Source organism: Grampus griseus, assembly GCF_964374135.1.
Source record: "Grampus griseus genome assembly, chromosome: 21".
In the NCBI taxonomy this organism is placed as follows: Eukaryota; Metazoa; Chordata; class Mammalia; order Artiodactyla; family Delphinidae; genus Grampus; species Grampus griseus.
Genome location: NC_139015.1, coordinates 22300093 through 22327221, shown reverse-complemented (window position 1 = coordinate 22327221; position 27129 = coordinate 22300093). Strand labels below are relative to the sequence as shown.

The following is a 27129-nucleotide window of genomic DNA, read 5'->3' as shown; positions in this document are numbered from 1 at the left end:
CTGCACTACTGTACTTTTCAAGGTACTGTACTGTAAGATTAAAAATGTTTTATTTTTTATGTTTGTTTTTTATGTGTTACTTGTGTGAAAAGGATTATAAACCTATTACAGTACAGCACTATACAGCCGATTGTGTTAGTTGGGTACCTAGGCTAACTTTGTTGGACTTAAGAACAAATTAGACTTATGAACATGCTCTCGGAACAGAACTTGTTTGTATGTAGGGGACTTACTGTAGATCTTAACTTTTTCATTTGTAAATAAATTACTATTTTAATAGATCAAAATTCTAGTATTTTTTTCCTATACCCAATGGCTCATCTTGTATGTTCCATAGAGTGTCTGCACCCTACTTTGGGGACTCCTGCTTTAAAGTATTCACTCTTGAGGATTTAAAAATCTGCAAGTTCAAGTACCTCCGAAAAACAACCAGTTTGCTTCCCTTCAAGCAAATTTTGCTCAAGCAATTTATGGAGTCATGGAGTTACAGATAATGTCACTCAGACAATGCCAATAAAAATGGTTATTAAAATTTTATTTCTTTATATTAAGGTTATTTGAGAAAATTATTATCATTACCAGTTTGAAGGAACAAATGTTCTTTAAAATAGGTAGCAATATTTTACCTATCATTTACATAAATTACTTTCTGATAAACCGTAATTGATGCTGACTACCAAAATACATCAATTCCAATATTAAGGTGAAACAATATAAAGTTGAAATGTATTTCAAATGATAAGACCATAGCCACCTTTATTGCTTTATAGAAGAATGATAGTAAAGTACAATATAAAACACAGGTAATTATCTCTATTAGTAACAAGATTTAAATCAGCTTTAAAGGAGAATCTATGAATTCAAATACATGCTAACAGTCCTTTATAAGATTAATTTCTTCGGGAAAATCAGAGAGAATAGGAATAGTCTTAAGTGCAGCTAGCTACTCAATGCCAAGGTTGGCACCTTATCTCAGGCATGAGCCTTACCTTTGCTCCATGTTTATGTAGAACTTCCATGACATCATTGTGGGCCCTTTCTGCTGCAACGTGCAGGGGCGTCATGAAACTATGGAGAGGAGGAAAGGAAAAGGTAATCTCCTAACTTGTACCACACTTTCCCTTTAAGAACTGAGCAACTCCTTCTGCAACTGCACTTACTCTTTATTTTTTTCATTAACATTTGCTCCTTTTCTAAGTAACAATTCTGTCACTTGTTTGCGTTTGGGATGCAGGGAGGCCACAGCACAGTGCTGTAAAGTAAAGAAAACCAAGTTAATAAAATAAACTTCTATGTAAAAATAGATTTCTGAATTGAATAGCACCTGCTGACTATTTAAAACACTGTAATCTCAAAACATATATTTTAACATTATGGAGATGATCAAAATTCCTCCTAAATACACTGGGAGTATAAAACATAAGCCTTTAAACCAAGGTGAAATTATGCTCTCAGTTGAGCAGTAAGAGACTTCATTTCTTTCCCTTCAGCCAATAAGTAATTATTCAGTATATATTTACTTGAAGGTATCAGAATACTGCCTCTCCAAAGCTACAGAAATCTATAACTGAATTACTCAATCCTTCAGTAGGCTGTCAGCCACATAAATCAATATTTCTCAAGCTCTTTCCCAGAGGTACTCCTAGCACTACAGGAGAATAAGTCCATATGCCCAGGGACAGGTAAGAAGGTAACAGACTTGAAGGAGCTTAGAGGGAGAAGTATTCTCAGGAATTTTATGTCTTACCCTCTATTTATACAACTTTTATATTCAACTTCATTTTATATTCATGTTTGTATTAAAACTGAAAAAGTAAGAAAACTACATACTAATGAACAGAATGAACACTCTAAAAGAGCAGGCCAGGTTCATTCTGTGGCTTTGAGTGTCTCCTGGCAGAAGTGCTGTGTAGCTTGAATGTATCTAAACCCCAGCATGAGAGCCATATTCTGAGTATACATACAGTTGGCCTATTTTGGTTTGGTAACTCTTATAATGTTGTTTTTAGCAGGTACTGCCTAGAGTTTGACCCTTCTGTGCCAGATATAAAGAATGTTAACTGAAGCATATTTAGAGGTCTGTGATAGAAGCATCACTTATGCTTAAATTCTGAATTCAGGTATAATCCAACCAGCCCTATACCTGAAACTTAATGTGGTCAATGACAAGGAAAATAGAACAATCTTTCTCAAAGTACATTAGAAGAAAAAACATGAATAGTTTTAAAAATTTGTACAGTCTGGAACAAAAAAATTCCTAACCATACCATTTTTCTATAATGAATGTAACAATTCTTTGACTACAATTGCTCAAAATGATGATGTAAGTATCTTTGAAAATAATTTAATCGTTGATAGAAAGCAAATACAGTATTTATCTAGCAACCACAAGAAAAAGAAGATTCTATAGAGAAAAATCACATCTTGTATTTCATGAGAGCACTGGCCACAAAAGTACATTTGTTATAATATGGTTGGGTAAAGACAAAAATAAAAATAATTTTCAGATTAAGGTTGAGCAAATGCCTATTCTCTCATCCACGAAAGCAATTATCTCCCTAACCAAATTTAAAAATCAATGCAACCAATATTAAAATACAAATTCCTGGCACTTCAGATACTAAAGTTACCTTAATGTTTCCGAAATGAAAATCGTATTTTGCATTTACACGACTATCACAGACCCAAGGAACGGATTAACAATAGGATCTTACCAGTGCAGTTTCATGAGACTGTGGTTGTTTGAAATTAATGATTTCCAAAGCAAGTGTTTTTTTAACTTTCGCTAGGTCTGCTTCTCTGGCTGCTTGTAGTAAAGAATGACCTTTAAATTCATCTGTTAATGAAATAATGGTTGACATATAAATATTTAAAATCTATAAAAATCATTAGCATGATTATAAATAAAGTAGATAAATTATTAATTTTACACATTCCTCTATTTTAGCAACAGCAACAAATGACAATATGATGATAAAGGTGCAAAGGATGAGGGTGTAGGTTAATGAAAAATTTTGAAATAAGACTATTTTCTACTCGGAGTTCATAAAGATACTCACTCCAGCAAAGTTTTAAAACAAGCAACCTAAATGTTCACCAAATAGAAACCAGTTAAATAATTTGTGAATACTTATATACTGGAATACTTTATAACTCTTAAACAAAAAGATAGATCTATGTATATACTGACGTGAAAGTATATATTATTAAATGAAAATTCAAGTAGCAAATGAGGAGGACAGGCTGACCCTTTTTTTTGGTACTGTTACTACTTCTACTGCCACCATAACTAAATATAACTAATGATATAAAAAAGACATTTAGAGAAATATTCACCAAAATGTTAATAGTGATTATGTCTTGACACAGAGAAGGGAAGAACTGAATTATGTGGGAAGTGCCAGAGTCTGAAAATTTTTCAAAGAACAGTTAATGTTTATTTATTATTTGTATAAGCAAGTAAGAGATTTTTAAAAAGGCATTTCTAAATTAATTGCATAAGTAAGAATCCACCACTCTTACTCATTAAAAGCAAATCATCTTATTTTCTATTTTACAAGGTTGGATTGTATTTTGATATGACTACTTACTACAAAAAGCTGAACATTGTTCTAAAAAGATATAATGATATGTGACCTAATATGTTACATTAATTCCAGGCCTGCCTTTGCATCTGCCTGGTACTGAATTCTTTTTTTTTTTTTTTCTAGGTATTTGCCCATTTCATATAAATATTTGATATTATCAGGCATAAAGTATTGACAGTATCTCTCAGGTTTTTTTAACTTTTTATTTTATATTGGAGTATAGCTGATTAACAATGTTGTGACAGCTTCAGGTACACAGCAAAGCTGAGTCACTTGGCTGAATTCTTTCTCTTTTCCTTTCTCCCTTTCCTTTGAGGGCCCCATGTCACTTTCTGCTCTTCTTCAAAAGACAGGAAGAGGGACTTCCCTGGTGGTCCAGTGGTTAAGAATCCACCTTCCAATGCAGAGGATGTGGGTTCGATCCCTGGTTGGGGAACTAAGATCCCACATGCTGTGGGGCAACTAAGCCCGCACACCACAACTACAGAGTCCACATGCTCTGGCGTCCACGTGCCACAACTGGAGAGAAGCCCGCATGCTGCAATAAAGAGCCCACCCACCGCAATGAAAGATCCCGCATGCCGCAACTAAGACCCGATGCAGCCTAAATAATTAATTAATTAATCAATTAATTAAAAGGAAGGCAATTTTAAATAAAGAGACACACGGAGACACATGTGTGCACATACTCGCGTCTTATTAACTACTACTCGTCACTCAAGGTCTCAATTCAGATACTTGGATAAGCCTTCCTGTTGTTCCCCATTAGGATTCCTTCTTATGAAGTCCTTCGTACTTGCCTTTAGCTGTATATCACAGGACTTATCACACTGTCTTATCTGCTATGGTAGTCCCATCACCTAGCACAGTGCTTGGCATATAGTAGGTAGCCAATAAGTATTTATTGCATGAATGCTGAATATTTATAAAATAAGTCATGGCAGGTTTGGGGAAAAAACATCTTTATATAACCTCTTGTTTAGTGGTACTTTATCACTGCTAAATTCTTCAAAGTACAGGCCTATGAAACTTCAGAAATCCTAATTACCCTGAAAACTTAATATTTATAAAATGTCTTAAAATCTCTCTTTCTAAATGCATTTGGAAACAAGAATAAAAGCTACTTTTAGTATTTTCAGCTCCAGTGTGTGCAGAACCCACACTATTGTGTTCAATTGGCTTCATGAAAACAAAAATAAAAAAGTAAACAAGAAAGAGCAAAAAAAATGTGTGTAATGAAAATGCTGTAACCATGCGTATGATCAAAATATTGTTTTTGTTTCCTGTATAATTTTCTTAAAAAGAATTCTGTCATTGTGGTTGCCTAGTATAAAGCAGTGAGCATGAGGATGAAAACTGGTTAGAAAAGTTCCAACTTTGTTACATCCTTGCCTTCAGATAATTCCTTGGTAGAATCTTATTTAATAAAATAAAGGGAGATACTGAGAAGGTCGCAAAGTACTCTAATCAGGGAACTTCTTCCTTTACAAAACTATACAAATTTAGGTTAAATCTTAATGCTTACAGTGGAATCAGGTAGATCAGTGAAATACAACATAAAAACCCATAACAGTACTCATAATTTACAAAATGACTCAAAGGAAAAAAGAAGTCAAATTGGTGACATGGGGATAACGCTGAGCCCAGGGTATAAAACTAAAAGAAGGAAATTAGAAAAAGATGTAAAAAATAAATTTTGAGTTAAGTTAAATTCAATTCAATAAACCTGCTGGGCACACAGCATGCACAAGGCACTGTGCTAAGTTGGGGGTAGGCAGATACAGACCCAAGCACAATTACCATCAAAACATTTTATTAGGTAACAAGGCATTGTATAGGTGCTAAGAAGACAGAATAATAAAACCAAAGGTCTTTCTAAGAATTTAAACTTCACTGGGGAGACAGAACAACACATAGAAAAATGCACTATATAATGCAAGATAACATATGGCAAGAGTCATATGAGTGGGAGAGAGAATAAATGCACTTCTACAAGGATTCATTGCTAAGACATCTGCCCAGTTATAATCTGGTTTGTGCTGGCCTGTAATCTAGTAGATGTCATCTGTTCCGGTACCAAAATAAGTTTAAATTTCCATTTAAACAAGATCAAAACTGCAAGGAACTCTTCCTGTATTAACATAAACTAATTTACAATCTGTTTAAACTTAAATGATGTTTTCATTCTGACTATGCCTTTTTCTTAAATTATCATTTAAAGGTCTTCTCAGGTGTTTAAATCTAGTTATCTGATTCTTAGAATCCTAGATGTAAGAGAATATCAACCATGGGACAAATGAAAAATTAGGTAGGTAACGCCTACTTTAATTTAAACCTGTAATGCCTACGTATAGAATTAAATATATCTCAGTATTCGATATGACAACTAAATGTAATGTGGTATCCTGAATGGGATCCTGGAACAGAAAAAGGACTTTCAGTAAAAAAATAAGGAAATCTGAATAGAGTACAGCCTTTAATTAATAATGTATCAGTATTGGTTCATTATTTTGACAAATGTACCATATTAATATGTTTATAGGGGAAACTGCATATAGGGTATAAAAGAACTCTCTGTACTATTTTTGTTAAGTTTTATGTAAATCTAAAACTATTCTAAAAGTTTATTTAAAAACATGCATATGTAAACATAGGTAATATGTATCAGTACCTGAGAAGATTACTTCCACCAAATCATAAAAATTATCTTATTTAAACTTGGGCAAGTGATTGCACTTGGGCTATAACACACATAAATAAAAACATGAATGTGCAACTTGCAGGGCTTGGGAAATAGTGAGTATTCCATAATGTTAGATATCATCTATTACTACCAATAGCACAAGAATATAACCTCTGTGAGCTTAGAGATTTTTTTCTGGTTTGTACACTGCTATATTTCAAGCTCCTGGAACATAGTAGGTATTCAATAGATGGTTATTGATGGACTCATCATCCTCTTTTATCTTTAAAATAAAAAAGGAGCCTTACTTAACACATGAATTAGAATTAGGCTTCAATAAACACAAAATAAACATAGTATATGTATGTGAGGTTCCTGTAGAATTCAAAAAGAAAAGTAATGATAAGAAAAGAGGATAATAAACTAGTGAACATGTAAGAATAGAAGTCTATTATCTAAGTTAGACAAAACAACAGCCCTAATAACAAAAATAAGATATTCTAGGGACTTCCCTGGTGGAATAGTAGTTAAGATGCCACACTCCCAATGCAGGGGGCCTGGGTTCAATCCCTGGTCGGGGAACTAGATCCCATACGCATGCCACAACTAAAGAGCCCACGTGCTGCAACTAAGGAACTGGTGAGCTGGAACTAAGATCTGACGCAACCAAATAAATTAATTAATATTAAAAAAAAGAAAGATATTACAATTTACAACAAGCAATGTTGACTTTAGGATATAAATACATACAAGTCAATCTTTCCCGGAGCTCAGGCGTTGGAGCCATATCCACGGCACTTTTGCCATGGCAGTTGACTAAAGTGGGATCGGCACCATGACTAAGTAACAAAGAGCAGACCTCTACACGATTCTTGGAAGCAGCCTCATGGAGTGGGGTAAACTGCCAGAGATCCATAGCATTAACACAAGCTCCATGCTGAATTGAGAAAAAAAAAAGTTATAGGTCACTAATCATTTCACTGGATCAAAAACAAACTCGCTTATTTGACTGTAAATTTCAGTTATAACTCTGAAATGTCAACAATTGTTTTAATTTCTTTAATTTCAGCTTTAAAAAAATAGTTTAAAATAAGCTGAATAATTAAAAAATTTTAAGGCAATGGTGAACCTTAAAAAAAAAACAATTTTATTATCTTAAAAATCTTGGCAAAAAACCCGCATGAAAGCTCATGATGAGTTAAAAAAAAAAGCAAATAATATTCAATATTTTTAATTTCTCTTACCTTTAGTAGCAGTTCTGTGACTTCGTAATGCCCATATGAACATGCATTATGGAGAGGAACAAGTCCACTAAATGGAAAAAGGCCAATTAAAATACTGACATTTCAAAGAACTTAGAGTCATTTATCCAAGAAGTGCTAAGAAACAAAATCTAATAAATCCTAGTACAATTATATTTAAAATATTTTGAAGTATTAAATAAGAGAATACAAAGTATAACTAATGCTCAACCTTTTGTATTTATCTTGTTTTATGTGTGTCATTAAATATAATGATAAAAGCACCAATTAGAAAAGCATTTTGGTAAAAGGAAGAAGTGCATGTACTAATTGAAAATCGCTTGCTTTATATAGTAAGTGTATATAGAAAATACATGTTAACTGATAGTGAATTGAAATATTCCTACCATTTTATTTCACTTTCATGGTAATTTCCAGCATAAGAATTCAATATCCAAACTATTACAATTTGCATATCCGAGTTATCATTCTGCATGAGTCAAAGACCCTCTTTTTTGTGGTGTACTTATCTTGAGGACTCACCTATTGTACACCATCTGCTTTCAGACATGCACAAAGGAAAAGAGATTTACAAGAGCATCAGGCATTTGTGCTCCTATACTATGGGAACACCATTCACATGTGGCACAGAATCTGGCGCAGGCAAGAGAGAAAGAGCACCAAAAAGAGCAGATTTTAAATGATGGACTCCTCTTCTGAGAACTGTCTCAAGTACTGAGCTCTTTCTTCTTGTCTGTGTTTCCTGACATGGAGAGGGGCAAAGTGAACAAAAGCCTGCTCCAGGGCTTCTTTTCTTTATGCTGCTCATCAGTGTAATATGAACACTACTTCATCTGGGCAGTCAGGTCAATTATCTTTTAGATATTAAAGTGGCATAAATGAGAAATGTTAGCCCATCACATAGGCTAGCAGACCCAATTCACATGTCCCTGGAGGTTAGCTAGGAAAGTGGTACAAAGGTTTCCAAAATGCACCTATTCATAAAATAAATGATATACTGCTTTCTTGGTTCCCAGATACCTCTCTCCCATATCAACCTTCATAAGGACCTTTTAGGTTTTCTCAGTTTAGATGGACAAGATTTCATCAGGATAAAATCAGAATATTGTATACTTACGTATACTTATGATTTTAGTTTATTAGTAAGAGATGGTCCTTTCATACCTGATAAATAGGATAGTTATGTTACTGGATTATCAGAATTTTTTATTTATCTATCTTTCTACAGTGTAACTTAAGAGTTGAAAAATAGTAATTGCAATTGAGAGAAACAAATTTTAACTTCAAATAATAGAATACAGTAAAATTAAACTAATTTAGGAAATTGTTATGAGAAGAATCCTTAATTAGTAGGAACATGAAAATGAAGTCAAATCACCGTGAACATTCTTAAAATGCTACACAAGCTGTAAGGCAATGGGATATAAGACTTTGTCTAGTGCTCAAAAACTTTAGTGTATCAGATGTTGAAAACAAAGAGTAAATATCCATGAATGAAACCACTACAGGAAATACGCTGATACACGTACCCTTTGTCTTTTGCATGCACGTCAGCACCATGCTGGAGAAGAAGCTGAACGATCCGAACTCGGTTGTAGCCCGCTGCTAGATGTAAAGGAGTTGACTAGATAGAAAAGAGAAAGAAAAATGTATCCCCCTCTTCAGGTAAATAATTGTTGCTTTGGCATCTAATCTGTATTTATTTATTTAAAGACAATGAGTGTTAACATACACAGAAAATACTGAGGTGAGGTGCCAAAAATTCCTATTTCCTAACTGGATGAGAGACAATTCACTCATCTCAGGAGTAAATTCTAACTTCAGTGCCATTCACCTACTTCTCCTACTGGTTTTCCAAGGCCTTCAGTTATCAAGCCCTACCCTACCTATTCCACATTATTTCTTAATTTCTTTCCATCATGGACCATTCCTACTGTTCTGGGAAGACATGTCAGGGCTCATATTGCTCATAATTGGAAACATTCTTCTTTATGTTACTTGCATCCTGTCCACCTTTCAAATTCTAACTTTTCAATCCCAATTCTATCATAAAGAGCTAGCTGTCAAAATTTCTCTTTAATAGGAAAAGCTGAAAATCATCTCTGAAGAATATTTGAAGAAATTCTAGTGGAAACAAAAAAGACAATGGACCGTATTCATTCCATTAGGTTGCTAGTAATGGGTCAGAATTAATTTCCTATCTTGGATACGATGAAATATGCCAAGATAGTATATAATTCTTCTATTTTATGTACTGCATATGCAGTATAAATACAGGAGGAAAATAAAGTTTCTTCTCAACTAATTTCTGCCACATTTTAATTTGAACCAAGTTATTAAAAGGTGCTCTGCTCACATATAATATGATAATTAAAATAATCAAACGTGTCCTCACCTTTTAAAAAAAATCAGAAATAACATTACTTTAATTAAAAGTTTCTCTGCAACCATAGCAATTTTCCCATCTCTGCTCATTTATTTAAAGTTTCAGTACTGTAATGGCTTTTCACACAGGGTCTAATATACTTTAATGTACTACCATGTCTCATGTCTTCTATTTTGGGCCTTGGGATTTAATAAGATTTTCAATTTATTTTCTTCACATGTTTTGATACAATAGAATTACTTAATACTGTGCTATCTATTACTGCTTTCAAGGCACTCCATACATTTTATATGTTCTGACAGTCTCTAAGTTTAGGAACTATTTTTGAGCAATACACAGCTAATAATGAGGTCAGATAGTTTGGAAAAGAGTCCTGAATAGGAAGTCAGGAAACATGATCACAGTCCTGGACTTGTGGAACTCTGAAAGTTATATTACCTACATAGCTCAGCTTCCTCACATGTAAAATGGAGATAAAACCACCCATCCTAGCTATTTCAAAAGTGCATGAAAAGTTTTCTCCCACATATACCCACATACCTTTAAAATGTAAAATGCCATATAAAAACAGATGACTAAAATTTCTGAATCATCAAACAAGCAGCCCATCCAAGTTTCTGCCTTCAGACACCTGTCAAATGTTACTGTAAATGATACCTCTAGGGACTACCAAATTATTTTCAGGGCTTATTTTCCCCATCCTTTAACATTTTAAAGATGTTGTTTCACTATCTTCTGGCTTGCATTGTTTCAGACTAGAAATCTGCCTACATGCTATCCTTACTCCTATGTACATGTGATTTTTGTTCTGGATACATTCATAATTTCTCTTTATCACAGACTTTAAGAAATTTGACTTGTGCTGTACCTTGGTACAGTTTTTTTTTTTTTTTTTCCTTCTTTTTTTGGTGTATGTGTGTGCTTGGGGCTGGCTGAGCTTCTTCGATCTATTATTTACAGTTTTCATCAAATTTGTAAAACTTTCAGCTATTATTTCCTCAAATATTTTTTCTGCCCTCTCTCTTACCATTCTCTCTTTTGGGGACTCCAATTGTACAGATGTTAGGTTGTTTTCAAAGCTTGTGTTTAAGCTTTGTAAGCAGGACCAGAGCAGCCTTTGTTCTAGGACTAATTTTCCCCTTCTACTGAAGCATTACCCTTTTGAGTACTCTATGATATCTAATGAATTATGAGGTTTGTCCCTTCTGGCTGATGGCAACAGAAATGATTAAAGTCTCTGTGAGTTGCTAGGATTGTTACCTCTAATCCTTTTGGGCGGTTCCTTTATCAGCCTCAGGTAGTTTCCTCATATCTGTATCAATCAGTACTCAGCTGAAGATAGTAAGGGGATTCTTTGCAGCTCTCTGGAGCTCTCTTCTCTGTGCAGCTCTCCCTTCCCTGGTCCTCCACCTTGCTAACTCTTGCCACCTTGGTCTCCTCAATCTTCTAATTCCATCTTCTCAAGTCAGGGAAACCACTGGGTGCCTCCTGGATTTTCCCTCCCTGCATCAAGGCCTGGAAATTCTTTCTAGGCAGCAACCTGGAGCAATCACAGAACTCACCTTATTTGATTCCTATCACTCAAGGATCACTACTATGTACTGCCTGATGTTCAACTTCTGAAAACCAGTTTCATATATTTTATCCAGTTTTTTTTTTTTAATTGTTTCAGGAAGGAAGGTAAATCTAGTTCCTGTCACTCCTTCTTGGCCCACTTTCAGGGCTGAATTTGACTTTAAACTGCAGTTGGGAAGCTTCCTCAAGAGATAGTAACTGCTTTGGATGAATGGTCAATGTGTCAGTAAGCTCTCAAAGGACATAGCTGACATTTAATATTATAATGAAAAGGTGACAATTTCATTGCTGATGCACAAAAAGATTTTCTTTTTTCATATTAAGTATCTCTTACAAAATTTTATTTGTATATAGTTGGGTCAATAATAGTATTTATTTCTTATTCTTGAAAATAAACTAAGTCCCTAAATGAATGAATACATATACACACACACTAATTGTTCATATAGAAGGCCAAATCAAAAAATTATATCTAGTTTCTGGATTTTAAAAAATCATTATGAGACTAAAAATTATCTATAATGCTTTGAAAATGGTAATATAATTTTTAATCTGTATAATTTTAAAACTTATATAACTCAAATAAACTAGAAGGCTCTGTAATTGAAATAGTAGAAAGTGATAGAAGGCCTGAAAAAGAGCAGTTGTTAAAAAATGAAGTTGAGGAGTGAGTGTCAAAAACTATTAGGAAGGAGAATTGCTAGAATCTGATAATTGATAATAAGTAGTAAGGGATATAGCAGCTTCCAGTTTGGAAATGTCAGTGATAGAGGAAGGAAAAGAAGAAGGGAGGGAGGGAGAGAGGGAAGAAGAGAAGGGAAGGGAAGGGAAGGGAAGGAAAGGGAACCCAAAGGGAGAGAATGTGAGGTTTGGGTTTATTGTGTTTGAGTGCCTATACGATACCCTAGTGGTAATGGGACTAAGAATGGAGTTTTGGAAAGATCACTCTGGTTACTCAGTAGAGAATAAACTGGAGAGGGAGGGCAAATCTAACAACAGGAAGACCTGAATAGAAGCCTGCAGGACTAATCTAGGAGGGAGATAATGACAGTGTCAGTTAGCAAAATGGTAGCAGCATCTAAGTAGAGGTAGTTGAGCTATGGGAGTGGATGAACTCACAGGGAGAGTGAGTACAGAACAAGCAGGATGAAACTTTCTGAGGAGTCATTCCAATGTGGATGTTAACTGTGCAAACTAAATAGTATCATTGGAAGGCACATAAAAATCTGTGAAATGCCTGCAATAAATTTGAGGAAATGGTATAAAGCAAAAAGAAAAAGTACAAATTGAGAACAATGATTTGAACAAGCTTATACTACTAAGAGTCCAGGAGTTTTTCCTCTAGAAAAAAATTTATCACTAAACATTATATACTAAATGCTATCTTCTGATGCAAAGCAATTAAAATCATGTGATCTAGTGAATGGTTACCACATAGTGCCAACTTTATACCTCAACTACCAAATGGCATAGCAACGATAAGAGTAATTTTCTAAATGCTAGGATAATTAACAGAGTGTAATTTTGGTTTGGAAAAAAAAGGAAAGCAGGCCCGTTTGTAAAATACTCACACATGTTACTCGATAATTTTGTGTTGGCTGTAAACTAGCAAACACAAGAATCAAACATTTAAGGCATCACTGTGCACAAGACAGCAGTCACTGTCAGTTTACACACCTCATCTTTATTCTTAAAACAGATTTTTTGTTGGGAATACTTTAAAAGTCAAACATGTAGAGCGATAAAAAGAATAAAATAGGGGGTTTCCCTGGTGGCGCAGTGGTTGAGAATCTGCCTGCTACTGCAGGGGACACGGGTTCAAGCCCTGGTCTGGGAAGATCCCACATGCCGTGGAGCAACTAGGCCCGTGAGCCACAACTACTGAGCCTGCGCGTCTGGAGCCTGTGCTCCGCAACAAGAGAGGCTGCGATAGCGAGAGGCCAGCGCACCGCAATGAAGAGTGGCCCCCGCTTGCCACAACTAGAGAAAGCCCTCGCACAGAAACGAAGACCCAACACAGCAAAAATAAATAAATAAACTCCTACCCACAACATCTTCTTTAAAAAAAAAAAAAAAAGAATAAAATAAAAAAACATGTAGGGTGATAAAGTATGAAACAACTGCAAATATAAAAACTCTATCAAAAACCCATCTTAATGTTATTCTGCTGTAAGAGAAATGTTATTACTAATATTTTCATATTGTAAAATGTTTACAGAAAAAAGAATCCTTACTTAAATAAATCTCATAATTCAAAGTTTTCTCCTTGGAATCAGGCCATAGGAAACAATAAACTTATATACATACATTTATCTTTGCTTTCTATGATATAGATTTGCAGCATACAATAATGCATTAACTTATCCTACACATACATGCATAGTTAAAATAGGAACAACTGACAACCTGTTATAAAACTGTGGATGCAACTTTAACAGAAGTGCAGGCACCACAATATAAGGAAGTGAGTAGAGGCTTTTAAGCCTTGGGTTTGCATTCCTCCTCTGCAAAATTTACAAGGTATATGGCTTTGGACTAACTTCTTAATGTCTCTGAGCCTTGGTTTCTAATATCTGTAAAATGAGAATTATAATTCCTACCATATAAGGCTATTTCATGCATTATAGATAACTATATAAAGCACCTAATACAGTATCACATAGAAAAAGCTCAACAAATGGTGGTTATTACTTATTATCACCTTATTAAGTATCTTAGAAGTTATTTCTTAACGGTCATTTATCAGTCCTCATCTTACTTTACCTATCAGCATCATCTGACATAGCTGAGCACTTCTTCCTTCTTGAAATGTTTTCCCCTTGGAAACCTAGGACACCTAGGTACCCACACTTCTTTTCTGGTTGCTCCTCACTTTCTTGACATTGGAGAACTCCAGGACTGTGTCCTTAGATCTCTTTTCCTCATTATCTACACCCACTCTTTTGGTGATCTCATGCAGTCTTGGGGCTCTAAACATTTATATGCTGACAACTCCTCAGTTCTATCTCCAGTTCAGTCTTCTTTGCTGAACTCCAAACTCTCATAATCTAACGTCCTACTTGACATCACCTTACGGATATACAGGAGACACTGCATGCTTATCATGTCCCAAACTGAGCTCTTAGTATTCCCTCCAAAAGCTACTCTGCAGAATTTCCTATTGCTGTTAATGGCAACTCCATCCTTTTAGTTACTCAGGTCAAAAACTTTGATAGTCTTTCTTGATTGTCATCTTTCTCTCACACACTATGCTCACTGCATCAGACTATTTCTGTTGGCTTTATCTCCAAAGTCTCTTGAGAATCCCATCACTTCTCACCACATCTACTGTCACTATCCTGGTCTAAGCACCATCCTCTCTCAGCTGATTGGTTGTAACAGCCTCCTTGCTTCCAGCATAATTCTCTGAGAGCCTACGAAACAGAGCAGCAGAGTGATCCTGTTAAAATGTTAGATGCTCCGGTCCTCAGCTCAAAATCTTCCAATGGCTCTTCATCTCACTCTAAGTAAAGCTGAAGTCTTTATAATGATCTAGAAGGCCACAGACAATCTCTCAGTACTACCTCCAACTTTCTGACCTCATCGTTCACTCTGGTTCACTCCAAACAGCTCAACTGCCACAATTATTAATTTGCTAAAAAAACTAAAGGCCTACAAATAACAAAATATTTTCCCACTTAAATTTAATTTCACACATGACTCCTTAACAAATCCGAACAATGGAAGACAAAGTATTCCTAAGGATTAAATATCAAAGCAAGAAAATCCTATAGATACACAATGCAGCCATCACCTTTGGAAGACCTATATTTTATTATGTGCCTAGAATATCAAAATTTAATTTCCAAATATTTTTTTCCTACTGAGCAAAGAAATCATGAAAACTACGTCTCAAGATTTAAATGTATTGTTACATATTCAATCCTAAGGGAATTTTAGCATTTAACACAAAACACACATGGCTATCTCACAAATGACTGCTGGGTACTGGGGAAAGGTTCCTCAGTTTGTTAGTACTGAGAAAGCTTTTGAAGTTAACACAGAGACAGAATATCCCAATCTTTACAGCACTTCTCATCTAAGAAACATAAAATATTATAAAAATTCTTAATTTCTTAAGACTATTATTATTGTTCTATTTTTATAAAGTACAGGCATACCTCAGAAATATTGTGGGTTTTGTTCCAGACCACTGCAATAAAGTGAATATCGCAATAAAGTGAGTCACAAATTTTTTGGTTTCCCAGTGCATACAAAAGTTATATTTACACTATGCTGTAGTCTGTTAAGTGTGTAATAGTGTTATGTCTAAAAAAATGTACATATCTTAGTTAAAAAATACATCATTAAAATGCTAACCATCATCTGAGCCTTCAGCAAGTCGTAGTAGTAACATCAAAGACCACTGATCACCATAACAAATAGAGTAATGAAAAAGTTTGAAATATTGTGAGAATCACCAAAATGTGACACAGAAACATGAAGTGAGCAAATGCTGCTGGAAAAATGGCGCCAATAAACTTGCTCAACGCAGAGTTGCCACAAATCTTCCATCTATAAAAACACAGTGTCTGAGAAGTACACTAAAGCGAAGCGTAAAACGAGGTCTGCCTGTACAAAATTTGCGGCAATCCTTAAACAAGATTTTAAAATGAGATTCCAAAATACCAGTACTCCAGATAAATATCTCCTTTCCTCTTATTCTGTCTTTGGACACTACTTTTGCAACAAAAAGTGGTCACTAAAAAGATTGCCAAAGACAGTCTTAAAACTATTTGCCACAATCTTTTACTGTAACACTTGTCATGAAATCATATAGTTAAATACCTATGTGTCTGTCTCCTCTAATCCACTGTGAGCTCATTGAGAATGAACAGCATATCTTAATTTTACGTTAGAAGGCTTAACACAGTGCCTCATACTAGTAAAAAAAGAAATGAAAGTTATGGTTAGCTTTTGATTTACGTTAATAAAAGAGAACAGGGGATATGAATAATCCAGCTTGGTGAATTTGATTTTGAATTTGTGTGAAAGATTTACACCACATTTCAACACAGGCCTGTGTGATGTTTGAAGCGTTCCCTAGGAAAGAACAAAACCACAACTGAGAAGCCAGGATGTAAGTCATCAGAGAGCTGCCTAACTGCATGATGTGTAGTGTACTGAGGTTTTCTTTAAGATTTCCACTTTGACCTAGATCAAATCCTCCTGAATTTTTCAGATTAGGGTAACCAATTCATCCTGGTTTGCCCGAGACATTCTTAGTCTCAGGAAAGCCACGCATCCCAGGAAAACTGGGATGGTTGATCACCCTACTCTAGCTAGGCTTAATGCTGAATGAGTTTCTTGGTTTCCGGAGCTGTCCCAAGTCAGAAAGTAGCGTGTGTGTCTGTGTGTGTGTGCCCACCTGCAAGGGCACACATGCATTCAGAATAAGGCAAGACTTACTACTTTACCAAATCAGGAGAAGAATCATAAAACTTTATCATCTGCTCAGATCTTTCAGTGTTCACCTGAACATCCATGTACTCATCATCCAGATTCAACAATCACTTATTATTAAGACTTTGTTACACTGGCTTCTGTTATCTCTTTTATTTTCCCCACTGAAGTATTCTGGAGCAAATTCAAGACACTACATACTTCTGTAGGTGCCTCTAAAAATTATGGGCAATTTCTTAAAAAACCCCGATATTATTACATCTAATAAAATAGTGGTAAATCTTTGGTATCATCTAATGCCCATGTCAGTATTCAAATTTCCTGTCTGTCTCAAAAACTTTTAAAAGTTCATTTGCCGGATGTCAGGAAGAATACATTTGGTTATTGGGCCGTTATGTTTCACCAAATCTACGACAGTCTTTGTCCCTCCTTTCTTTCTTTTTCTACAATACTGACAACTCTCCTTCTGCAATTTGCTTTTCTTCTCTTAAAATATTAGCACATAGAGGTCTATCTTATTCTCTGGATAGTATTTCCATCGTGTAGCTGCATCGTAATTATTTAACCATCACCTTATAAATGGACATTTACAAATGTTCCAGCTCTGCTCTGGTTATCTTAACAAAACACATCTCATTCAAACTTATCATTTGGTTAAGATAGATCAGTGTTCCCCTTCTACAAATAAAATACTGTATCAGCCTTTAATACAAAACTCCCAGGAAGATATAATAACTGCATAATCAGAGCTTATTAAATTTCTTTTAGGCACAGAGACATGATTAATCGGCTTGTGAGGTACAGCTAAGAAGTTCTTTGAGACAGTGATACTTAAATCAGAATCAAGCCAAATTAAAAGCTAGAGAATCAATACGGGCATGAGTCCATGGAAATAAATATATCTCATCACTGATGCCTGTCTTCTGAAGAGGTATTTTAAGTAGTACCATAATAAAGATTAGACAGTCTCCTTGAAGTTTCTCAACTCTTGGGCTATTCTAATAATAATTTAAAAGAGAAACTATCTGGAGAATGAAAACTGATGAACCAAAGTAGAAATAAAATTTTAAAAAGATACTTTATTCACACCTTCCCCCCAAACTATATCTCCTTTAACTTGTCTCTTCTACAGAATACACTTTACTAGATCCTCTAATAATAATGACTTCTTTCCCATTAAGAGTCTTTTTTTCTGGTCCTGGGATTCTTGGTCAACAGTTCTCTAAAGCACAGTGCCTAGAGCTAAATACACCTAATAATAGATACGGTCCCATCACAGCAGATTAAATCAGGACTAGTTTCATAAATAGACATATTACTCCTACAACCTAACAGTGTTTAACGTATTAATGTTTTGAAGTCACTATCTCTGTAATGGGAGGGAGTTGGGTAACAATAGTACTGGCTTCCTCACAGTGTTATTTTCTGGCTAAAATGAAATAAAACATATAAAAACATTTTGAAAATACCAAGTATTTTATTGAAATAACAGCTAAAATCTACTGTGTACTTTCTATGTATTAACTTGTTTACTTTACACAACTACTACCAGAACTAGAAACTATTATTACCTCCATATAACAAATGAGGAAACTGAGAAACAGGGGGGTTAATACAGCAAGTTAATAGCACAGTCAGAGATCATATGCAGGTAAGTCTGACTTCAGAACTCTCATTCTGCCTTCCTTCCTTTCCTTTGGCTGGGCACTCAGGTTCTAGATAGTATGTTCAGAAATGGATCAGTATGGCTGAGAGGCAGGAAGAATTACTCTTGGTAGGCAGGGATTACTTTGGTAGTTCTGACTCAACTCAGCACTCAGATCAAACCCTATCAATACTGAGAGTGTGACCATACTGTTGGATGAATGCCCCAGAAAGGTAGGACTTTTTTTTTTTTTAATTTGAAGTATAGTTGATTTACATTGTTGTGTTAATTTCAGGCATACAGCAAGGTGATTCACATATATATCCTTTTTCAGATTCTTTTCCATTATAGGTTATTACAAGATATTGAATATAGTTCCCTGTGCTATACACTAGGTCCTTGTTGTTTATCTATTTTATATATAGTACTGTTAATCCCAAATTCCTAATTTATACCTCCCCTGCCTCTTCACTTTGGTAACCATAGTTTGTTTTCTATGTCTGTAAGTCTATTTCTGTTTTGTAATTAAGTTCATTTTAGATTCCACATACAATTTGTATCATATGATATTTGTCTTTCTCTGTCTTACTTCACTCTAGGTCCATCCATGTTGCTGCAAATAGCATTATTTCATCCATTTTTATGGCTGAGTAATATTCCACTGTATGTATGTATCTTCTTTATCCATTCATCTATCTGCTGATGGTCATTTAGGTTGCTTCCATGTCCTGGCTATTGTAAATAGTGCTGCTATGAACATTGGGGTGTATGTATCTTTTCGACTTAAAGTTTTCATCTTTTCTGGATATATGCCCAGGTGTGGGAATACTGGATCATATGTTAACTCTATTTTTAGTTTTTTAAGAAACCATACTGTTCTCCATAGTGGCTGCACCAACTTACATTTTCACCAACAGTGTAGGAGGGTTCCCTAGAAATGTAGGACTTCTTAACAAAAGAAGTTATTTAAAACAATAAGCATGAGGACTTCCATGGTAGTGCAGTGGTTAAGAATCTGCCTGCCAATGCAGGGGACACAGGTTCAAGCCCTGGTCCGGTAAGATTCCACATGCCGCAGAGCAACTAAGCCTGTGTGCCACAACTACTGAAGCCTGCGCGCCTAGAGCCCGTGCTCCACAACAAAGAGAAGCCACCACAATGAGAAGCCCGCGCATTGCAACGAAGAGTAGTCCCTGCTTGCCGCAACTAGAGGAAGCCCAGGAGCAGCAACAGAGACCCAACGCAGCCAAAAAATAAAATAAAATAGGGCTTCCCTGGTGGCACAGTGGTTGAGAGTCCGCCTGCCAATGCAGGGAACACGGGTTCGTGCCCCGGTCCGGGAGGATCCCACATGCCGCGGAGCGGCTGGGCCCGTGAGCCATGGCCGCTGAGCCTGCGTGTCCGGAGCCTGTGCTCCGCAACGGGAGAGGCCACAACAGTGAGAGGCCCGCGTACCGCAAATAATAATAATAATAATAATAAGCATCAGGGGACATGGAGGAATAACAGAATATTGAAACTGGAGAAGAAAATTTACCTGCTTCTTTCCTAGTGCTGGATTTTTCTATGTATCTCTAACAGTCATTTGGTCTTTTCTTGAACTAAATCCCTCCAATTGATTCAACTGCTTCTTCCAGAATAATTTCTTGACTACCTTCCTGGTCACCATCCCTCCTTAAATTGTGAAACCCTAAGTTTGGTGCTAAATCCAGATATGGTCTGGCTATGCATTCAAGCAGAGCCAGATGACAACCTGTCAGCATTACAGTAAAGCTTCCAGCATTGCACTGGGAGGTTGGACTAGTTGGCATTTAAGTCCTCTTCCAAATAAAGTTCTGTGAGGTAGAATAATGATTGATATTTTAGTCGCAAAGAGTATGCTTTTCCAAAGTAACATATGTAGTCATCTTTAGGAAGGAACCTAAGGCATTTGAAAATTTGTAGAATTTATGAAATTTCTCATAAAACAAAATTTCTGTACTTCAATTGCCTTATATAGTAAAAGTTTATTTTTTAAAATGAGTCTATAAAGGACTATCCTTACTTTAAGTCTTATGTATGGGGAAGAGAAGGATAGGGGAAAGGAAATGAACAGACAATAAAGAGCGGGTAATCCACAGGGTAATTTTGTGAGGGTAAAGCTCTGAATGCCAACTTAATTAAATTTTAACTCAACATTATCATTGTGGAAACTCCAAGGGGATTCTTCAACAGCCAGAAATTTGTGTTTCTCTTTTTCAGCCTCAGAATCAGCTGAAGAATTGAAATGTATGCATGAAAATGAGTTTCTAGTGTCCTCTCATAGGGTTTATATGGGAAAGAAAAAAGAATGCTTAGCACTTTCAGAAGGTGCAACATTAATTTTGCATTGCTTAATGAGAAACAGCTGGCAGACTTTATGGACATCAAATTTCTTGGTCTGACAGTAACCTGATGTCTTATACTTTTCAAAAGAAAAGTTTTCACACTACTCAAACCTCACATGAATTCCTTTTTATAATTAATATTTACAATCTTAAGTTTTCAAATCTAAACATCAAAGATTCTAACTAACGTTCAACAGATAGATGACTTATTCTGGAAGTACAAGGAAACAAGTCCACCAATTGTCATTTAAAGATTATTTATGGGGAAATCATTCCACCTTAGATCCTTGGACAGTCATTTTAACCGTATAAACTAGAGAATGAGAAATTCTGTTATCTGATTGTAGTGTGCTTCAGAGCTCTAGGGCTTGGGAGACATGCTGTTACCTCAAAGTTCCTTCAGTGATCGAGTCCTGACATTTCTGAGTTTGCACATGTGAATTCAGCAGCCAAAGGCGGCCAGGAGCAGAGGTCTCTAGCTCTATTCCCTGCGGAAGCCTCCTTACCCAATTCTAATGGGTATTGAACCCTCTCAGACACTAGGAGATTACTTTAGGGGAATTTTTATGGTATTCAGAGTAGGGTATTACCATGTTACTACTGAAAAATTAAAGCATCTTTACAAAAGGAAAATCAACATATGAAGTATTTTATATTTAGTCTATTTCCAAATTTACTAATTTGACTACCCAATATGTATTTCAAATAATTATGCACGGTATTTATAGTGTTTTTAAAGTTTTACTATTGATGCCATTCTTAGCAGAGAAAGACATTTTCTTATTAGTCACTGAAAATAGCCTTCTTTTAAAAAGGATATTAAGATTCTTGATACTTTTAGAAATTTCCTTTTATAATTCTAAATTAATTAAGCAAGTGAGAGAATGGATGAATATGCTTCAGAGGTGGGGGAGGGGAGATTTCCTGAACAATTATTATACTTCTTTAAAAAAGAAAAAAAAAGTAGCATACAAAAATAACCAGGTGAGTGTGTCCGCCCTTCCAGTTTACATGTTGAAGACCTGACCCTCAACATGATGGGATTTGGAGACAGGGCCTTCAGGAGGTAATTAGGGCTAGATGAGGTCATGAGGGTAGAAGCCCTCATAATGCGATTAGTGCCCCTTACAAAGAAGAGAGAGCCAAGAGCTCTCTTTCTCTCTCAGCAAAAAGGCAGCCCTCCACAAGCCAGGAACCCAGTATGGTATGGCAGCCCGAGCTAACTGAGATACCAGGTAACTGGTACACAATGAATTAAGAAATTAATTGTTTATATTGTTTGCACATTATGGCCAAACAACTGTTTCTAATAATACCAATTCAAAGCTACAGATAATATCAGAATTCTCAAATCCATAATGAACTCTCCACTTTTTGCTGCCTTTCCTTAGGCCAGAAGAGTTTCTGACATCAGACTTCTTTTTGTAACTAAGCAAGCCTTTTTCACATACTAAGGTTCACCCTTTACTAAAAGGATTTAAAAACTTTTTTCGGAATAATCTACTGTCAACAGACATTAACTAAACAGTTTAAGCCAGAGAGACCATAATCAAATCATAATCATTAGAGGCCTATTTTTTTTTTTTTTTTTTTTTTGCGGTGAGCGGGCCTCTCACTGCCGTGCCCTCTCCTGTTGCGGAGCACAGGCTCCAGACGCGCAGGCTCAGCGGCCATGGCTCACGGGCCTAGCCACTCTGCGGCATGTGGGATCTTCCCGGACCGGGGCACGAACACGTGACCCCTGCATCGGCAGGCGGACTCTCAAGCACTGCGCCACCAGGGAAGCCCTAGAGGGCTATTTTAAAATACCTTTATTATGTAATAATTAATAAATAACTATATGTAAATAACACAATTCCACTCACTGAAGAACTAGGACATCAACAATAGCATAAAGTGACCTTCTGTGTTTCTACCTGACCTCCTATTCCCTTGCCACTCTGCCAGATGGATGTTTTTCAAGCTACTGCTGCAGCTGTAATCTAACCTACCCTATAAAGTCTGGTATACTTGGAGAGTCAGAAGAAGCACTTTAAACTTAGATGCTTACAATTTTAAAAGGATATACTGAAATATCACTTTTGTAATTTGGCTTCTAAATCAAATTTTAATAATGAATCATGTTCCCAGCAAAATGATTTAGTACTCGCTCCTTTTTTATCCCTCAACTAGTCTAATATTGAAAAGTGCAGGAAACTTGTGGTTTTTGGATATGAGTATAGGAGAAACCGAAGTTGAGGAGGGTGGCTAAGCTGAGCTTGACTGAATTCCTAAGTTTTACGACCTGCTTTTTAACACAGGTCCCTTCCTACTAAAAACTCTTTTCTCAAAGAGAAAAACAGAACATAGTTGGCATGGGTACTAATTACCCTCACCAGGAGACATGTCATGCTCGACAAAATAGAGACTGTTTTAGTAGTAGTGATCCCCTAATGAAAAATAAAAAAGACATTTTCAGGCCTTATTGTTACACAATGAATATACACATGCATAAAGATTTTATACACTATATCCCAACGTAAGCAGGCAAGAAAACTTGCTCCAAGGGATTTCTGCATTACCGTTAAGACATGCACTGTTCAGCAAGATGTACTTTAAAGAAGTGATTTGATTAGATATATAATTAAACTTAAAGTACTTGAAGAGTTCCCTAATGCACACTTACTGCATTTTGACCTTCTTATAATCCCAAGTAACATCTAAACTATGAGCCAGAAAAGTTGGACACTAAAAAATGGTCTGACATTTTATCTACCAAGATGTGGCAAGAAAAGAGAAGGATGATAAAGGCCACTAAAGGCCACAGGGAGCCACGCATGGGCCCTCAGGTAATGCTAACACTTTCTTAAAGGGGAAAAAGGCTGTATATAAACTTTATTCCAGATACCAGGAGTGTTTTATCTGCCGACTCTTACATAATCCAAGTCTGTATTACTTACTCTGATGAAAAATAAGTAACAAAATACATAACAATCTTAAAATGTTAGAGTTGAAAGGTAAATTGGAGCTCATGTGGCCCAAAGCCATCATTTTTTAGGCTAAAAGACTGAGAACTCAGAGATATAATAAAACTTGCCATGATCACATAGCTAGTAATAATTTTAGCTTAAAACTTGGTCTTCTAGCTTCAACTTCCTGCTTTTTCCTACAACGCCATGACCCATAAAGATGTGCATAAAATTAATTTTTGCTTTCTGAGGGAAAAAAAATCTTAAATTGTAAGATATAAATACAAAGTAATTGAACATATCAAAAGAAATAAATATGTTTGGTGATTTGTTTAAAAATCTTCACTTATTCTTCCAAGCAGCTGTGAGAGAACCATTTTCAGTAATCTGCCTGAGAAATGACGCAAACTTTCTTGACCAATAGACAATATGCATTGAGTTATACTCAATACTTTCTTATGGCAGGGGTATTTCAGTTAGCTATTACTACATAACAAACCACCCTGGGTGGCTCTTCTGCTCTATGTGGTATGAGCTAGGTGTTAGGACGATTGGTGTCACCTGGAGGCTGGACTGGACACTCAGCTGAGGCTAAAAGTCTAGGACACGTGGAGAGTTAGTCATCTAGAGCCTTAACCAAGCTTGGTGGGTCTTTGGCTAGAGGCCTCAGTTCTTCCCCACATGAACTTCTCCATACAGCTGCTTGTGCTTCCTCATGGCATGGCAGCTGGGATCCAAGAAAGAGTATTCCAAAAGCAAGAAACTGCAGCTACCAGGCCAATTCCAAGGGCTAGTCCTCAACCTGGCATGGCATCACTTCTACTTCATTTTATTCATCAAAGTAGTCCCAGGCTTAGTTCACAGTCTGTGTGGGAGGGGACTAGACAAGAGCATAAATAATGAGAGGCCCGGTTCATCGAGGGGTTGTCAAAGTAACAATATGAGGACTGTTAAAATCCTGCTCCAGCAAAATATTTAGAGAAGACTTACACTGAAGGAGGGAGGTGTTAACCAAGAATACTGTATTAGAATATGACAAATTCACATAACCCTAAAGTTTAAGTATAAATTGCAAAAACCATTGCATTAATCCTACATATTCTTTGTGCTACACTGGATGTGCTTTATGGAATTCAAATGAACGTTGTGGCATTATTTTCAGCTGGATATTAATTTTTAATAAATATATTCTTTAAAAACGGGTATATGTATCTTATGAACACACTTCTGAATTTATAAGCTGCAAAAATAAACAAATTTAATTTATTAAATGTGATGTGGGGTGGGGAGGAGACAAAGACCAAGTTCCAAGACAATTAATTCGATTGTATGCTTTGTAGATTACCTGGTAACCTACGTTTTATCCAAATGCCACCTGGGACTGAGCTTGGTAATAAAGACAATTTAAGTGGAGAAGTGGGGGATGCAGAAGTACTCAGAAGTATGTATGTGTCCATTCTAAATACGCTCAAAAGCAAAAAATGTAGCAGAGGAGTAGGGATCTAAGTTTCTGAAGTTCTGCTATGTCCTACATTTATCACATTATTTCATTTAATCCTCTCAAATGTCTTGTGGAATGGGTATCATTATCCCCATTTAGTAAAGGATACACTGAAAACTGTAGAGCCATAGTCACACACTTAGAAAGTGGAAGAGCAGAGAACAGAATCCATCTGTTTGGCCTCAAAGCCTATTTGCTCTTTTGACTATATCACATAGTTTTCTATGGTATCTACAAGGGATGGTACTAAATTCTACTTTATTTCTGATTGATCTCTATTAAAAAATAGTTTTTAAACAATTTACTGTTCTCCATTTCCAGAGTCTTATTCATTATTAACTATTTTATGGAAGCAAACATTTACACAGTAGAAATCTGACATTTAGAGAAACTCTTCAGTTAATCTTTCTGAATTTAAATCATGCTCCTCCAGTTGCCTTTCATCTAAATTTGTGATTTCTTACAGAAGAGCATACATGTCTAAATACTAATGTTTTAAAAATAAAAGAGCAAGAAAAAAATCTCACCTTAAATCTACACTTTGTATCACAGCAAAAGGAATCATATTTTTTTAGGCACTGGCTTCAATGTCCTGGATTATGTCTTCATCATTCTAACAATTTTGAGCTCCTTGTGAACCAATACCATTAAACACACAGTTATCTCCCATGACACTTAGCACAGTGACCTATACATGGCATGTATTGAGTGCTGACTGAATGAACAAAAGGAGCAGAAAGAAACTACCATAACATTGAATATTTTATAATAAAAACAAAATTCCAATCAACCATTAGTTACTTTCAATATTTGGTGACATACAATTACAGCAATAGTATGCATAGTAAATGCATGCAAAGATACATATTATTTCTATTTAGGAATATGTACAGCAATGCCAAACTCCAACCTATTCCTTGTTATAAGGAGGGCATAAATTTAGGACATTTATTTTGGAAGGGGATAAAGGCAGCCAGGAAAGGGACTTAAAAGAGCTCTGAAGAGGGTTGAGTGTTGGAATAATCTGAGATGTATTCAAATACTTATTTTCATTCATTGTAAAAAGGTATCCTTATAAAAATTAATATTGCAAAACAAGAGACGACCGCCATCTCAAATTTATATAGCAAACAAGACCAGAATATTCGGATAATTGCTAACAGAATGTCTGATCATGATAGAACATGCTGTAAAGAGAGATCAAAGGACAAGACATCTAAGTTTGAAAATACAGGAATTACAGAAAGGAAGCAATCTGTTTTAAGGACCTGGTCGCTGAAATTCAAAATAAGAAACTATGGAATGCTATGCCTAATCACAATGGGCAGGAGACAGAAGAACAATAAATTATATCTATGCCCCTATGTTTCTAAAGTGGCCAGCATTAGAACAGGTGTGTAATTGTATGAAAGTAGCATTTTAGAACAAAACATTACAAAAAATGTTTCTGCCTTTGCTTTTTAGGGAAAACAACAACACCTGGAAATTTCTAGAGCGGTCAAGCTCTGCTTTGATTTACATGTCAAATAAAAGCAAAATATAACCACGTAAGTTACTTAAAACCTTATTGGTACTTCACCATTTTCAGATTCTACAGGTTATAAAAACAAATGTCTGTGGGAAATAAAAATTTTAACCACTGAGATATTACCTAATGGGATAACCATCAGGTCACAGTACAGAATTAAGAGACTATTTAAATTTACACTGTCACTGTACAAGCCCACGTACCAC

The 27129-nt window shown here is 35.7% G+C and overlaps 1 protein-coding gene across 2 annotated transcripts in view; it reads right to left on the bottom strand.

The window, feature by feature from the left end:
* The window catches only part of TNKS (tankyrase), a gene marked incomplete at its 5' end in the record, with an annotated part of 176260 nt that overhangs the window by 59883 nt on the left and 89248 nt on the right, over positions 1–27129 (bottom strand). For both annotated transcript variants that reach the window (XM_082680365.1, XM_082680366.1), the window contains 6 exons: positions 990–1068; positions 1161–1252; positions 2715–2836; positions 7021–7207; positions 7515–7581; positions 9062–9156. In XM_082680365.1, the coding sequence (XP_082536491.1) occupies positions 990–1068; positions 1161–1252; positions 2715–2836; positions 7021–7207; positions 7515–7581; positions 9062–9156 (642 nt within the window). The remainder of the gene's footprint in view (positions 1–989; positions 1069–1160; positions 1253–2714; positions 2837–7020; positions 7208–7514; positions 7582–9061; positions 9157–27129) is intronic.